General features: G+C 49.3%; 1 protein-coding gene across 4 annotated transcripts in view; it reads left to right on the top strand.

Annotated features, from left to right (window-relative positions):
• KSR2 (kinase suppressor of ras 2) overlaps positions 1-16,095 on the top strand; it is a 416,724-nt gene that overhangs the window by 332,835 nt on the left and 67,794 nt on the right. For all 4 annotated transcript variants that reach the window (XM_047698076.1, XM_047698073.1, XM_047698075.1 and 1 more), the window contains 5 exons: positions 94-262; positions 8,093-8,134; positions 8,804-8,870; positions 12,668-12,716; positions 14,603-14,970. In XM_047698076.1, coding sequence (XP_047554032.1) covers positions 94-262; positions 8,093-8,134; positions 8,804-8,870; positions 12,668-12,716; positions 14,603-14,970 — 695 coding nt within the window. The remainder of the gene's footprint in view (positions 1-93; positions 263-8,092; positions 8,135-8,803; positions 8,871-12,667; positions 12,717-14,602; positions 14,971-16,095) is intronic.

Below are 16,095 nucleotides of genomic sequence, written 5' to 3'. Positions count from 1 at the left end.
GCCGGCGTGGGTTCCTTCCTGCTTGCCCACTCTCACTGCGGTGTCTCTGCTTCTCTGCCTCCCCCTGGTCCCTGCCCTGTTTTCTTTCTGCAGGACCACATCCCTGTCCCTTACCAGCCAGACTCCAGCAGCAATCCCTCATCTACAACATCCTCCACGCCCTCCTCGCCAGCACCGCCCCTCCCTCCCAGCGCCACGCCGCCTTCTCCCCTGCACCCTTCCCCGCAGTGCACGAGGCAGCAGAAGAACTTCAACCTGCCAGGTACCTCTGCACTTGGGATGCTGTGGTGGGAGGAAGGGTTGGGCTCGAACCAGAGCCGTGTCTGGGTCGGTCCATGCTTAAAGGTAAGGGGTTGAAGGCATGCGGCTGAGTCTTCCCATAGGCAGGGCAATCACCACATTATTACCTTATTTGATCTTTAGGGTTGCCATGAAGTAAGCCTTCTTGGCTCCATTTTACAGATGAGGATACTGAGGCTCAGAGAGGTCAAGGACTTTTGGTCAACAGCAACCCAGTGTCTCCAGCTAGGTCAGTCATGGGGCGGGGTGGGAGGGTCTCTAATCAAGCTGGCAGTTGTCTCATGAGCTAACTAGCTTGAAATTGGCATCAGGATCCTGGGCTCGCAGCTGGGCAGGGCTGCATTCAGACAGAGATTTACTCCAGATGTCAGGATAGGGCTCAGAATGAACAGCTGGGGTCCTGGATTCAGTATCCGGTTCTGCCGTGTTCATGCCATATGACCTCTGACTTGAGCTTTCCCACTTTTGAAAGGATACAGATGGATGAGAGGATCTGGAAGTTTCTCCCAGTCCACAAATTCCAAGGCATCTGGCTGCTGACCTGAGACCATGCATGGGGCTATAAGATGCTGGAAAAGCCACTCATGAGATGTTTGGCTTCTTGGCCTCTTTTGTCATTAGACTTAAGGGATCTCTCTCTGCTCAGTTGGGCCAGATCTAAGAGTACACCCACATCTTCTGAGGTCCAGCCCAGTTCACTACCTTTTCTAGGGCCCTTAGGACTTTCTAACTTGGCCGTATTTGCAGGAAGGAGGCTGGTGGGATGAGGTCTGGCGTGACCAATGGGAATCAGAATCTAGATCTCTGTTGTTCAGTATGGTGCCCCATAGCCACATGTGCCTGTTTAAACCAAAATGAATTAAAAGTAAATATAATTGAAGTTTTAATTTTTCAGCCACATTAGCTGATTGATTACTCATTAGTCGCTTGGAGCTGGTGGCTGCCATATTGGCCAGTGCAGAATACAGAATGTTTTTATCATCACAGAAAGTTCCACTGGACAGTGCTGATCCGGGGACTGATTTCCCTTTGAGCCAGCAAGCTTCGTGCAGGGGGAGGAAATCCAGGTTCTCAGCCACGGGTCACACTTCCAAACCCAATAAGCCACGAATGAATGGTGGGTAGGCAAAAGGGGGCCCACTCCCACACCTAGGCAGCACCCTGATACTACTACTGATTTAAGGACAAGCTGTTGCCTGCCCACGCTGTTTTGATCTGGGGCTATGTCCATAGGAATAAGGCACATTTTGGAGTCTAGACAATATGGGGATTTTTTTGTGAAGTTCAAGCCTGAGGCAATCTTGTATCTGTCTGATGTGAAGGCCACTCAGTTGGCAGCCACCAAGGACCATAACATGAGCCAACAGCTGGAATCATCTCGGCGTGTGCTTCCTCGAGCCAATGAGGCCAAAACTGCCCACTATGTCCACGGGCTGGGGTTCCCACTGCCACCTCCGGGGTGGTCCATTTCCACTTCCCTGGAACAGGGTGAATGGACACTTCATGACCCCCCCAAATCTGAGGGGAAGTGGGTGTCTGGTGCTTTCTTAGAGCTGCTCGACCCCACCCCTGGTCACTGACTTTGGGGTACTGTCCCTGAAACTGTTTGCTGCTTGCTTAATGACCAGGGGCTGAGAAAGGACCTCTTAAGGGAGCAGCGTGTGTCCGAATGCCACAACTCTTTCTGCCCCTCAAAGACTCTGCTGGCATCTTTAGACAAGACACCTGGCTGACCAGGGGTGATGGCTGTCTCCCTGAGCTGCTTCATTCCTTTGGTTGGGTCCCCCAAGGCAGGGTCCTCACTGATTGTCTACTCGCCTGCCCATGGATCTGCACATCTTCTGGAGTGTCTCATAACAGTGACGTCTGGGGAGTGGGCTTAGCAGTGCTCTGAGTGAAGGCACTTTAGTTAAGAGTATGAGCTCTGGGGCTGGGCTGCTTGGGGTTCAAATGCCCACTCTGCTACTTCATACCTGCATCTTGACGAGCGAATCAGTTACCACTCTGAGCCTCTGTTTCCTCCTCTGTAAAATGGGGATAATAATAGTATCTACTTCACAGAATCACTAAAGGACTAAACCTGTCATTCACATACAGAGCGGAGCAGAGTGCCTATCTCCCTGAAGATCTTGACAAATGCTGGGGCGCCTGGGTGGCTCAGTTGGTCAAGCACCTGACTCTTGATTTTGGCTCAGGTTGTGATCTCAGGGTCGTGAGATCGAGCCCCACATCAGGCTTCACGCTGGGCATGGAGCCTGCTTAAGATTCTCCCTCTCCCTCTACCCCTCCTCTGCTCTCTCTCTCTCTCTCTCTCAAAAAAAAAAAAAAAAAAAAAAGACAAACAAAAAACACCATGGCTACCATTTTTGGCATTTCCTACCATCACTGCTAATTCATACGGCCCTAATCAGAATTCTGGAAATAAAGATGAAATCCTCATATACCCTGGTGTTAGGAGTAGGAATTGAATTCAACCTTCCAAGAAGGTAATTTTGCATTGTCTGTCAAAGTTTTATATGTACATTCCTCGGACCAGCAATATCACTTCTAAGACTCTATATACAGATTATATTTGCGTAGGGCACAGGGATCAGTGCATAAGGATTTCATTGCGGTAGTGGGAAATCTAGACTCAACCCAAGATGGGAATCGTTGATTACAATCAAGAGGGGAAATGGTTGATATGCTGTAATATTCCTGCATAACCAAATATTCAGCCGCCCTTAAAAAGAATGGAGGGCCTCCTTGTAGATATCCTGACATGAAAGATATCCACAATATCATTTCGGTGGGAGAATAAGTGATTCGCAAAGCAGTTGGTGTAATAACATCCTTCATATTCTAAAATAATTACATACAGGTGTATACGTATGTTTATATGTGTGTGTGTATATACTTGTATATACTTGTATATACTTGTATATACTTGTATATGCACAAAAAAAGTCTGCAAGAACTTCACGTGGCAGCTGTTTCTAAGAAGAGGAGTTTTATTTTATGCATTGCTACAATGTGTAGATACCAAGGAGCATGCACCGCTTTTATAACCGGATGGTAATAATAAAATGCAATATGGAAATGGTGAGCAAAATAGGACCTTCCGGATGAGCAGCCGGATCTTCTCCCTTGACTTAGGAGGTTTTAGCAAAATTTCCTCAGGATGACAAGTGCCTGTCCTGTTCATATAAGTCCCTAGTCACTGTCACACTCTCAACTGTGAGCCTTTGCTGATGGGAAAGCTGCTTTGACCATGGTTCCCTCCCAGCTGTTGAGTTTTCTAAAGACTGTTCCAGGTAATGTTTGGCATAACCAGTCCCCAGCATTGACTGATCTAGAATGTTCTTTTCTAAAAGGGTCCATGGGGTTAATAGGCATTTGGCTCACTTGTCAACCTCATGACATCTGAAAGAGTTTTTAGTTGGAAAACCAAGTGCATTAGGCACAGACTTGCTAGAATTTGTGATTGACTTCCTTGTTCCCCTGCCACTCTCCTCCAAATCCTAGGCCATATTTGACCTGGCCAGTGGCTCATGGGTGTTTCCTCCTGTCCAGAACCACCCCGTTCCCCTCACACTGCATTCACCCATCTGTTTCCATGACACATATTTACTGAGCATCTACTACATACCAGAACTATACAAGGCACTAGGTATGAAGCTGTACACACACCACCTGTGCCCTTTATGAGTTTCCAGTGGCTGCTGTGATAAATCACCACAAGCTTAGTGGCTTAAAACAGCCAAAACATATTATTTTATAGTGATGGAGGTCACGAGTCCAAAGTTGTTTTCACAGGGCTAAACATCAAGGTGTCCACAGGGCTGGTTTCTCCTGGGGGAGCTAGGAGAGAATCCACCTGCTTGCCTTTTCCCAGCCTGGGGGTGGACAAGTTTAGGTTGAAGAGTCAGAGGGGGCTGAGTTCCGAAGATGGGGGAGAGTTGACCAGGTGGGGGGAGGGTGCATGTGCAAAGGCCCTGCCCCAGGGAAGAGCTGAAAAAATGTCCCAGTGACTGAGTGCCATGAGTAAGGGGAAAATGGCACCAGGTAAGCCTCAGGGCTGCAGGGAGGAGGTCTGGCCAGGCCTTCCAAAGCATGGCAGGAATCTGGGTTTTATTTAAATCTGAATTTTATTTAAAAGGTTGTAGGCAGGAGATGACTTATCCTCCCTTCTTCCTTGTAGATCCTTCTCGAAAACCATTCGGGCTGCTTTGGGGGGAGGCCTTAGGGAAGGAGGGTAGGAAGGAGGGCTTCAGAGTAGAGGTGACTTCAAAGTGGTCTGCTTATGTCTCTGGCCTCGGGCCGCCTGAAGCTTCCCAGTTCCCCCGAGTCCTCTTCCATTCCAGAGAGTGGGAGCCGCTCAGCTTTCCTGAACAGACCACTTGGGTTCATCAGCTTCCCGTTGGAATCGCTCCTCACTGGTGCCTGTTGTTGGCAAGGAAAGGGCCCATGGCCACGCCTTGAGTCCTCTCTGGCCACTGTCTCCTTTTCGGTCATCAGGAACAAGCTGTTCTCCGGCACACAGAGGGGTCGAGGATGGGGCTGGCTATGTGCTTGGAGGCATTTGCCGGCGTCCCTCTGCCTGACACCTGTCCCTTTTCAGAGCAGTGTCTCCTCTCCCTCCCCCAGCTGCTGCTCTGTGAAAGAATGTAACTGCCAGCTAGCCTTTTCTGCAGACACTGAATCCCCCATCCCAGTTGGGGAGAGAAGAGATCAGCTAAGCCTCTTGAGAACTCCGGGTAGTTTTTCCTTTTTAATTTTAGCCCCTTGTTGACAGGGTGCAATGAAAAGGAAAAAAAAAAAAAAAACAAACAACCAAGTTATCTAACAGAAGAAGGTCCTTGAAATCACGGAGGTTGGTTCTCTTTTAAAGCTCTGCTGTGTGACTTCGAATGAGTTGCTTCCCTTCCCGGGCACCTCATTTTCCAGAATTAGAAAATGCATCCGTTTGGATTCCAACTATCTGTGATATTTGGGGATCGCTGTGCTAGAAGAGAGTTGATGAATTCCACAAACATGAGTCCTGCGCCCATTGGTGCAAGGGCCCTTGGGATCCTGAGATGCCAACATTTGCTCTCTGTCCTGGGGGAGTTTATAAATCAGTTCCAACCTCAGGGGCAGCTAATGACTTTGCTCTCTGAAACAGATTTTCTCTTCATTATAAATCATTCTTGTCTGTTTATTAAGAGAGCTTAGAAAGATATTGGCTTAACCCCAGCAGCTAATGCTTACTCAGCACTACTGTGCACTCTGATCTCATGTAACGATGATCTCAGCCCTGGGAGGGAAAGACTGTTATTATCCCCATTTTACACACATGGAAACCAAGGCTCAGGAGAGAGTTGCTCAAGCTTTTACAAACAGCCAAAGGAAGAGCCAGGATTCGACCCTTTAGGATCAGCCTCCTAGTCTTGCTGTCCAGCTCATCTTTGCTTTGAACTTGAAGTCAGCCAACTTTTTTCTATAATGAGCCTAACAGGAATATTTTAGACTTTATGGGCCAGATGGTTGCAAATATTCAACTATGACATTGTAGCGTGACAGCAGCGAGAGACAGCATATAAATGAATGAATGCGAGACTGTGTTCCAGTAGAACTTTATGAACAAAAACAGGTGATGGTCCAGACATGGGCTATGGTTTGTCAACCCCCGGCCCCAGCCTCTGATCCACTCCACGAGTTCCTGGTGAGTCAACGTGCACGTCATATGTTGTCCCGGACATAATGAAATTATTTCTGGAAGCGTATTCACCAGTTCAGACTGCTGTCTGACCCCATTCCTGCTCACTTCCTCTGCCTGGGGAGCTGAAACTCTGTGTGACCTCCCCAATGCCCGTGGCACCCTGGCCCCACCTGCTCCAGCCCCTCCATCCATCCCACTGGAGTAACTGGTAACATCAGAAATCTTGGGGATATCCGGAACAGCTGGTCTCTGGTGAATGAACCGGAAGTGAAATGAATTGTAGGTGAGTCAGCAGCAAAGTTGAGGAAATTTCTTTTATCCCTAAATATAGAGATCAACTCATGCTCATGGTGGGCCAAATAATGGTACACCAAAGATGGCCATGCTCTAATCCCAGAATCTGTGACTATGATACTTTCTATGTGACTTGTCTTTGTAGATGTGATTAAGTTAAGGATCCTGAGTTGAGTTAAATTAAGGTGGGATTATCCAGATGGAACCACAGGGGGACTTATAAGAGGGAGATGAGAATGTCAGAGTCGGTAGAAAGTGATGTCAGGACCAGAGTAGAGACTGAAGTGATGGGCTCTGGGCCAAGAAATGCGGGCTCTAACAGCTGGAAAAGGCAAGGGACTGATTTTCCTCTGGAGCTTCCAGAAAGAACCAGCCCTGCCGACACATTGATTTTAGCCCCTTAGGACTCATTCCACACTTCTTATACCTCGAGAATTATAAGAAGATAAACGTGTTGTTTTAAGCCACCAAGCATGTGCTAATTTGTCACTGCAGCAGCAGGAACGCTCATACAATGCTCAAAGCAGAAAATTTGGAAAACACGGGAAATGCATACTTTTCCAATTTTATTGAAATATACTTGACATATAACATTGTGTCAGTTGAAGACGCACAGCATACATGTAGGAGGTTGCAAAATGGCCACCAGTCTTCTTACCCTCCATCTCCAACACACAGCTACAAATTTTTCTCTTCGTGATGAGAACTTGCAGGATCTAAGCTCTCAGCCACTTCCAAATATATGAAGCAGTGTTGTCAACTGTAGTTCCTGTGATGCACGTTATATCCCCAGGACTTATTTGTCTTATCACTTGAAGTTTGTGCCCTTTTGACCACCTTCAGCCAGTCCCCTAACCCATCTGGTTCTGTTTCTATGAATATGGTTTTGTCAAATTCTACATATTAAGTAGTAATATTACAGTATTTGTCTTTCTCTGTCTGACTTATTTCACTTAGCACAGTGCCCTCGAGGTCCATCCATGTGGTTGCAAATGGCAGGATTTCCTTCTTTTTTATGGCTGAATAGTATTCCATTGTATGTACATATGTAAATATACAGAGTGTGTGTGTGTGTGTGTGTGTGTGTGTGTGTACACACCATTTGCTTTATCCATTCATTCCTTCAGGGGACATCTGGTTGCTCCCATGTCTTGGATCCTATAAATAATCCCACAATGAACGTGGGAGGGCAGATATCTCTCCAGAATAGCAATTTTATTTCCTTTGGACATATTCTGAGACATGGGTTTGCTGGACCCTGCAGTAGTTCTATTTTTAATTGTTTGAGGACCTTCCAGACCATTCTCCACAATGGTTGCACCAGTTTGCATTCCCACCAACAGTGCCCCACACTCTTCCCTCTCTCCACACCTTCCCCAGCACCTCCTTCTTATCTTTTGGAGAGTAGACATCTTAACAGGTGTGAGACATAGCTCATTGTGTCATAAAATATTTTTTAAAGCCTCTCTAATCACTCTGGCTAAGGGAAAAAATTGATATTTTAGATTATGGCTTGAAAAAGACTTTGTGTGTATGTGTGTCCCTACGTGGTTAACAAAAATGGGTTTGTGCCCTGGTGACTCTCCGAGGTGAGATGCTCTTTTTAGGGAGCTGCAGTGGGGAGGTTGGCTTGGATGTATAGAGCTCTGGTTCTTCTCTACATGCCCTCAGTCCCTTGTGATTTAGGGTGTCTGCAGGAACCTGGGAACTCTCTAGGATGGGCAGAGAACCCACACCGTGGCTGCGGGAGCCTGATTTGTTATTTGAAGGGACAGCCCAGGGACAGCACTGACTTTGGCCTTTTCCTTCCTTTGCAAGCGTCCCACTACTACAAATTCAAGCAGCAGTTCATCTTCCCAGGTGAGTCCACGGGCTCGCAGGCCCCGCCCCCAGCAGGCCCTTGGAGGGGCATGCGTTGCTGGAATGGATGAAGGCAAGGGTTGTCGGGGGGGGGGGGCGAGCTCAAAGAGGGCAACAGTGGAACCACCAGCCCCCCGGATCATGGCGAGCCATGAAGGTGGGAGAGGAGAGGCTGGGTGGTCTCAAGGGCACCGGGGTACCAAGGAGATCCTGAGGCACAAGAGAACAGCCTGAGAAGTGGCCTGCAGTAGAAGGATGGGCCAGGGTGAGGAGGGGTCCAGAGCCACGTGGTAGTGGAGAGGTGCTCGGAGGGGCTGTGTTGGGCACCAGGAGATGCGAAACCGTGTGGGGCCTCACCAAAGAGAACTCAGGAGTTGGGGGGGGGGTTGGAGTTGACCAGCTGGGGGCTTCCGGTCAGAGGCTCCGGGCTCTGGCAACCCCCTCACGTTGTCAGTGGGACATTTTGTCCAGGGTGCCATCTTGGAATACTGGTGTGTGTGAGTGGGACAAGTTCAAGTGATCAAGGAAGGGAAAGAAGGGATTGGCCAGCCCCAGGGACGCACAGTCTGGAGAGAAGTTACTAGCTGCCCCATCTGCCAGGAATCAGGTCCTTGGGGGAGGTTGTGGACTCCGTGTTGGGTTTCTGACTGTCTCCCATCGGCTTCTCAGATGTGGTGCCGGAGACGCCGACCCGGGCGCCCCAGGTCATCCTGCATCCAGTGACCTCGAATCCAATGTAAGTAGAACAGAGACCTCCTTCTCTGATGCTGGGTCTTCAGTCTGCTCAGGGTCTCTGTCTTCTTGCTTCCTCTTCCTGGAATGGACAGAGTGCGAGACTGCGGGAGAGAGAGACTTAGGGAATGACTCAGGTAAAGAGAGGGAGAGTGTGACAGCTTCTCTCGGCCTGGACAAGCCCCTCTGTTTCGTGTCATGGCCCTGCTTGTCAAGGGTGATTTCCAGGGGCTGGACCATTTCCTTAGGATCCCCAGACTCTTCTATGATCAGAAAGATAACTTTCGGAAATAGAGCTACGAAAGAACAGTTGTTGTATATCATTGTCCCCCACCTCTAAAAAGTATAATTGGGGTTCGTCTTGCACAAATTGTGCAAGCATAAAAAAGCACAACTTAGGGTTAGACTAGGGATCAGCAAACTACAGTTTATGGGACAAATCCAATTTGCCACCTATTTTTATAAATAAAGATTTATTGGTACACAGCCATGCCCATTTGTTTATGACATACTGTCTATATGGTTTTCATGGTAACTGAGGCTATAGGGTCTGCAAAGTTCAAAATATTTACCATCTGGCCTTTTCGGACCAAGTTTTCTGACCTCTGATTTTATACCGTTATCAGAATAATCTAAGCTAATTTTGGAAAACATGGACTTGTCTGTAAAAAAAGAAAAGAAAAATCATCACTCATAATCATACCACTCTTAGAACTTTGACGTGTGTTCTTTCTATTCATATTTTACATACTCGTGATTCATGGTCTCTGCCGTTTCCAGCCGGCTTTGTCATCCCGTAAAGCTATAGCATCGCACTTTTCGTATTTTCTAGACTCTTTATAGGCATTGTTTTTAAGGGCCGTAAAATATCATTATTGATGTGGGAAATGCCCTTAATCATTTCGCTCTTGCCCGATCTCCTCTCTTCGCATATATCACTGTCGTAAACAACACAGCAATGAATGCCTTTGCATGTGGCATCTCGAGCGTCCTTGGGACACAGACTGTCTTTCCAGGTGGTCTGTTGTTGGTGTAGTCCAACAGCCCAAACCACCTCCCTTGACTTCAATTCTTTGGTTGTGGCCGAAGTGGAGGGCATGTTAGGGGACCTGATTTCGATTTGACTGGCTCCTTGGTTGTTCGATTTGACGTTTTTCCTTCCTTGGTTGTTCTTCTGCTCCCCTAACTACTCTATCCTTTCTGACCGGGTTTACGGACTTTGTTAAAGACCCAAGTAGCACATCTGTGAAATCGAAGGAGCGGCAATTTGCTGGGAATATTGTGCTGACATCCAGCTCTGGATCATTTCTCTGCTGCGCATACACCAGTTCCACAGTTCGTACAAGACGAACCCCAGGTTATTAACTGGCAGGCAGGGAGTGGCCGCGAAATACAGTAGCTGCCTGTGATCTGCTTTAACGGGCATGGAGTGATGGGCGCTAACTCTTAGCGGAAGGAAATAATTTAATTGCCGGGCTGCCGTAATCACGCCTGGATGCCAGCAGAGGAGGGCTGCCTGCTTTGTTGTGGGGTGTGAGGAGGGAATCCAGCGCATTGTTCCACCCAGATCTCCCCAAGGCATTTCAGCTGTCCTGGGGTGCTTTCATTCGGCCTTCGGCCTTCCGGCCATACTGCAAATAATTTGTAAATAACTCGTTAACAGTAAAGCAAACAGCACTTTTTGACCCTCCCTTCTTTCCCCTTCTTTTCATTCCTCTAGCCCCTCAGGCTCCCTCTCACCTGGAGCCTCTCCAGCAAGTGGACTGTCTCTGTCTGCAGGGTCAGCAACTTCTTGAGGTCTCAGGGTCAGGAGAGCAGTGGCCCCTCAAATGAGCGGTGGGTAGGGGGATCTGCTAAGCTTCCCCAGGGGAAATAGGAAGGGAGCAAGGTGTTCATTGTGATTTTTTTCCTGCCCCTGGTTTCAGCTTTTCTGGGCCTTCAGCAGCCCAGTTACTGTCTCTCTGCAGCCCTACACACCCACGCACATGCACACACACACACATGCATGCACACACGCACACACATGCACACACCCTCTCCTCTGAAAACATATTCCCCAGAATACACACATGCGCGCACACACACACACCCTCTCCTCTGAAAACACATTCCCCAGAATACACACATGCACACACATGCATGCACGCATGCACACACACACACACCCTCTCCTCTGAAAACACATCCCCAGAACATGCACACACGCTCACACACGCACACACACACAACCTCTCCTCTGAAAACATCCCCAGAAACACCTCCCGTGCCCATCACATACCATGTGCTCCAACAATGCCTTCACACCCCAGTATATACCCAGCTACATTGTCAACATACAGTGTGCCCACGACATCCCCAGAGGCATCCCCAACTCCCATGCGCCCAGAACCACCCCTACAGAGAGCACATCCCATCGCACCCACGTGATACCTGACACGTACTTCGCACACACACATGCAAGCACCCTGTGACTCCAGCACCCACACGCACCAGGAGCCCAAGCTTAGCCCAGCTGCAGCACAGGACCTCATGACTGCATCACCCTCGTGTGTGGACACATACGTGTGTGCACACACGCATGTGCACATGTGCGCACACACACACACCTGTGTCTTCCAGTCCAGTACGGTTTCTCTCGTTCCCATTCCACGCATCCTGATTCAATGTGATTGGCAATATCCAACTAACTCAAACACTGAGGATTTTCAACAGACGTCCAGTAATCTCTCCGGGGCATTTCCACCGTACTCCATTTACTCGATTCATACCTAACTCTGGGCCCTTGTCATGCTTACCCTTTCTGCACAATGTCTCTGCGCTTGCTTTCGTCCCCTTGGTAGTAATGAAATATTTCTCAAAGTCAGGAGCTGGTTCCAGTTCCAACTCCATATCCCTTGGACGGCCTCGCCCTGTCCTGGCACACGCAGGTTTTCCCCACTATCCGAAAGTAGAGCATGCCTGGGAAACCTTTCATGAGCCAAAAGTGTCACACAAAGAAGCAATTATCATTCATCTCTATGGAAAAATTGGGGGTGTCCCCAACCCCCAAAATTACTTCTCTTAGGCTTTTCTGATACCTTAGGACACATCTTGCTAAGGGATTCACAAAGTACATGGAGATGAAGCCCAGATGCTCGTAGATACAGGTCAAATCTCTGGTGGCCAGATGCTGAGATGCCCAGGGTACGTCCCAGGGAAGGAGCTTGGACGCAGCCCTCACACTGCTCAGGGTGCACGACGCCCCTGTAATGACTCATTGCAAAACCAAGCTGAATGTGATGTTCACTTTTTACCCTTTTCCATGAAAGCAAAAGCCCTCTCTGAATTTCTTTTGGTAGATATCAGCGTCGACCTTTTATAAAAGAGAAGTGGCGTGAGGCCAGCTTGCGGAAAGCGGGTGGTACCTGTAATCCCAAACCCTAAGGTTCTCCCCTAAGATTCCAAACCCAAGTGAACTCGAGCAATCTCGTTAATTCTTTTCTAGCAACCACCCGGGGCTCTGAGAATTCTTCCGCCCGTGGCATTTCCGCCAACGTATAAGGAGGCTGCCAGATCAGTGGACACCGAAGCCATAAAGAAAAATGAGGCCCTGAGCAGTCCCGAAAATCTATTTAAAACAGTGTCCTTGTCAGTGCTTTTTCATGGTGAGGTTATGGATTATTTTGGACCCAAGTGTTGAAGTGAATGTTGAGATAAAGCCTTGATGGGGAGGGCTTCTCACTCCAAGACTTCATACATGGATAAACAAGACACCGACCTCCTTTTCACCTGAGGGTCACGTTTCTTTTCCTTTCTTTAAAGCTTGGAAGGAAATCCATTACTTCAAATTGAAGTGGAGCCAACTTCAGAGGTGAGATTCGGAGAGCGAGAAGCACCTTTTTCCTGGGGCTGCCCAGCACTTGGCAGGGTCGATGGATGACTTTAATGACGCAGAGGGCTTGGGGTGGGTCAGGGCCTGTTTGATGGATGTTCTAACTCTGGGACAAGTGGCGGGGGGGCCCCTCCCGGCACTGAGACTAACGGGCCATTATATGGTGTGCATCGTGGAAAAGTTAGTCTTGCAGAAGTTGGCAAGGGATTTGCATTCTTAGTTGAAAAATCAGCTTAGGGCCAGGTGAATACCGAGGGGATTGTGCCCCACTGCCTTCCAAAGAATACCCCGGGGGAGGCAGGGTCCCCAGGGATAAGGAGCTTGGCGAGCTTTTGAGAATGTTCTGGGGCTTCTTTCCATTTGCTGAAACTACTGGAGGAACGAATGAAGTGTCCTGAGTTAAAACCATGGACTCCGCAGCACTGTTGCTGTGTCTAAAGCGAAGGGAACAGAGCCCAGAGAAAATTATGTCCTTTCTGCAATTACTGGGCTAGTTGAAAAATGACCCTGGACGAGGCCAACCAATGGAAAGTGTGTCATTTCTCCCGAGTGTGCCACAAAGGGCGGCTTGCTCAGGTTTGGGGGCAGGAGGACCTTAGGCTGCCTCGTCAGGCCCCAAGCCTCTGGGAGTCCCCACCGGCTAGGGCTCCTGCTGCTTCCTCACTCAAGCAAAAGAACCCAAGGGCCAGGACAGTCCGGCGCCACTCTGAGAAGTCAGGTCCCCGGACCTTCATTGTCTAATGATTCGGTGGTCACACGTAAGCATTCCTGGGCACCTGGGTGTGCGGGGACAAAAATGCAGAGTTCTGGCCCCAGCCTTCTCTTCTCTGATTCGGTAGCTCTGAGTAGGGCCCAGGAATCTGCATTTTCTCTGGAAGCCGAGGGGCTATTGGATGCAAATGGTCAGGCATGTGCAAGGGCTCTCATCCCTTGCAAACCTCACACCATTGCGGGGGTGGAGGCCGGGTTTTATTAGCTCTACTTTATGATGAGAGAAGGAGTTCTCAGAGAGGTCAAGCAGTTCACCCAAAGTCACACAGAGACCAGATTCCAGCTCATTTTGTCTGATTTAGGTAACCCCTCCTAAGAGCCTCCCTTCTATGCCCTGTCCTCACGGCGGCTGAGGAAGCCCAGGGGTCTACCCTGTGCAGAGGAGCTCTGACCACTCCCTGTTTCTGACTCATAAGTTCCAAATCCCCTGGGGGAAGCAAAAGGCACTCCCTGCTGAGGTGTTCTGTGCAGACAGATCCCTGATGCATCCACAGTTCAGCCTGTTGTCTGTCTTACACGCGCTTGAGCAGGCAGGTCAAAATATCACCACGGAATAGGAGGGCATTGGAGATTAGGTATTGAGACACCTGTGCCCCAGCCCCAGCTCTGCCTGGCTGTGCGATGTCAAGCAACCTCCCGGGGTGACCAAGCACCCCCGTTTGCTGGGCCTGAAGGGATTCCCAGGGGGATTTTCATTTTTAAGTCATTTCTACACCCAGTATGGGGCTCATACTTACAGCCCGGAGACCAAAGGGTCCTATGCTCTACCGACTGAGCCAGTCAGGCACCCTCTCCCCAAGGAGGCTTCCATTGCCCAAACCAGCAGCCGCCAGCAAACCAGCCTGGGTGGTCCCCCATCATTTCTCCTCTAGGAGCCTCAGTTTCCCTCTTGGCAAGAGAGCATTGGACTATCACGATCTCCCTTTCAGCTCCTTCTTCTATGATTCTAGACAGGAGCAACCTGGGGTGAATAGATACATGTCCCCCACCCACCAAAAATGCACTTAGGGATGTGTCCGGACCCAGGGGGAACTCGTAGGAAGGCGGAGCAGTGGCAGGCACCGCTCTGACCACTCTCCCTTTTCTGACCCCAGAATGAAGAGGGCCACGATGAGGCTGAGGAGTCAGAGGACGACTTCGAGGAGATGAACCTGTCCCTGCTCTCAGCCCGGAGCTTCCCGCGCAAGGCCAGCCAGACCAGCATCTTCCTACAGGAGTGGGACATCCCTTTTGAGCAGCTGGAGATCGGCGAGCTCATCGGCAAGGGCCGCTTCGGGCAGGTGTACCACGGCCGCTGGCACGGGGAGGTGGCCATCCGGCTGATTGACATCGAAAGGGATAACGAGGAGCAGTTAAAGGCCTTCAAGCGGGAGGTGATGGCCTACAGGCAGACGCGGCATGAGAACGTGGTACTCTTCATGGGTGCCTGTATGAGCCCGCCCCACCTGGCCATCATCACCAGGTAAGTCCTGCCCGGGGTCCCCCACCCACGGACCCAGTCCCAGAGTCCTGCCTCTGGCAGGGTTGAGAAACGGGGGCTTCTGGTTAAGGCGTGGTTCTGGCGAAGGGAGCATCTCCAGCTCTACCATTCACGATTGTGTGGTTTTTACGATTTGAGATTCCAGAAAATTCTTTTGATGCTAGAGCTCTTTGGGCAGACCAGTGCCACGGGGAGAGCACCGTAAGTGGGAAACTAGGAAAGTTGGTTCGGAGCCCCCTGTGCTCCTAGTATTTGTGGAACAACAGCGCCGAGACTCACAGTCTCCATATGAAAATTGAACTGATTGGATCCAATCAGGGGTCGGCAGACTTCTTCTGTAAAGGGCCCAGTAGTGAATGTGGTTTCATGGGCCACAGAGTTTCTGTAACAACTGCTCAACTCTGTTCAGTTGGATCAAATTGGCCGGGTGCCAATAAAACTTTATTTATAAAAGCAGGCGATGTGCTGGATTTGGCCCCCAGGCCCTAGTTTTGCCAACCGTGGGCTAAGATTGTGGTGACTGTTATTCTGGCTTTCATGAAAGCAGCATATTACATTTGTAGGTCTTCACGATTGCTATTTTAAATATCCAGGATCCCTGATCTCTAGCTGCACAGGAAGGGTAGTGAGAAAATCTGACATTAAGAAAATGTCAGGTGGTAGCAACTTTCCTGAACTTGCTCTCTAACCTCGCCCAGGGACATGGGATCTTGAGAAAAAATAAAATCGCTTCAGTTGAAAGTTGAAAATTGTGAAACAATCCTTTGGTGTGTTTTTAAACTCTGGCTGTTGCTCTGCTATTGCTTTAGGACTGACCACAGCAGTGCCATTCCTGGCATGGCCTGGGATGCCGAGAGTCCACTCTCTCCTTCCCATTCCCAGCTCAAGCAATGAGATCCCAAACGCACAAGTCTCTCAACTTGGCAGGAGCTGTGAGCTCAGGGAAGAGCTGGTGTGTCTTTGGTCTGGTCCCTTGTGACACAAAGCATCCTCGAGCCCATTTATAAGATCTCAGTGGCCCGAAGAAGGTGTGTTATTATTGTCTGTCAGCCCTGACTGTGCAGATAATGGATTGAATCCATGTAGCCCGTGGTAAATGTTTTAGAA

The sequence above is a fragment of the Lutra lutra genome, chromosome 12 (genome assembly GCF_902655055.1).
Source record: "Lutra lutra chromosome 12, mLutLut1.2, whole genome shotgun sequence".
Classification (NCBI taxonomy): Eukaryota; Metazoa; Chordata; class Mammalia; order Carnivora; family Mustelidae; genus Lutra; species Lutra lutra.
Note: the sequence above shows the minus strand (reverse complement) of the source record. Positions and strands in the feature narration are given on the sequence as shown.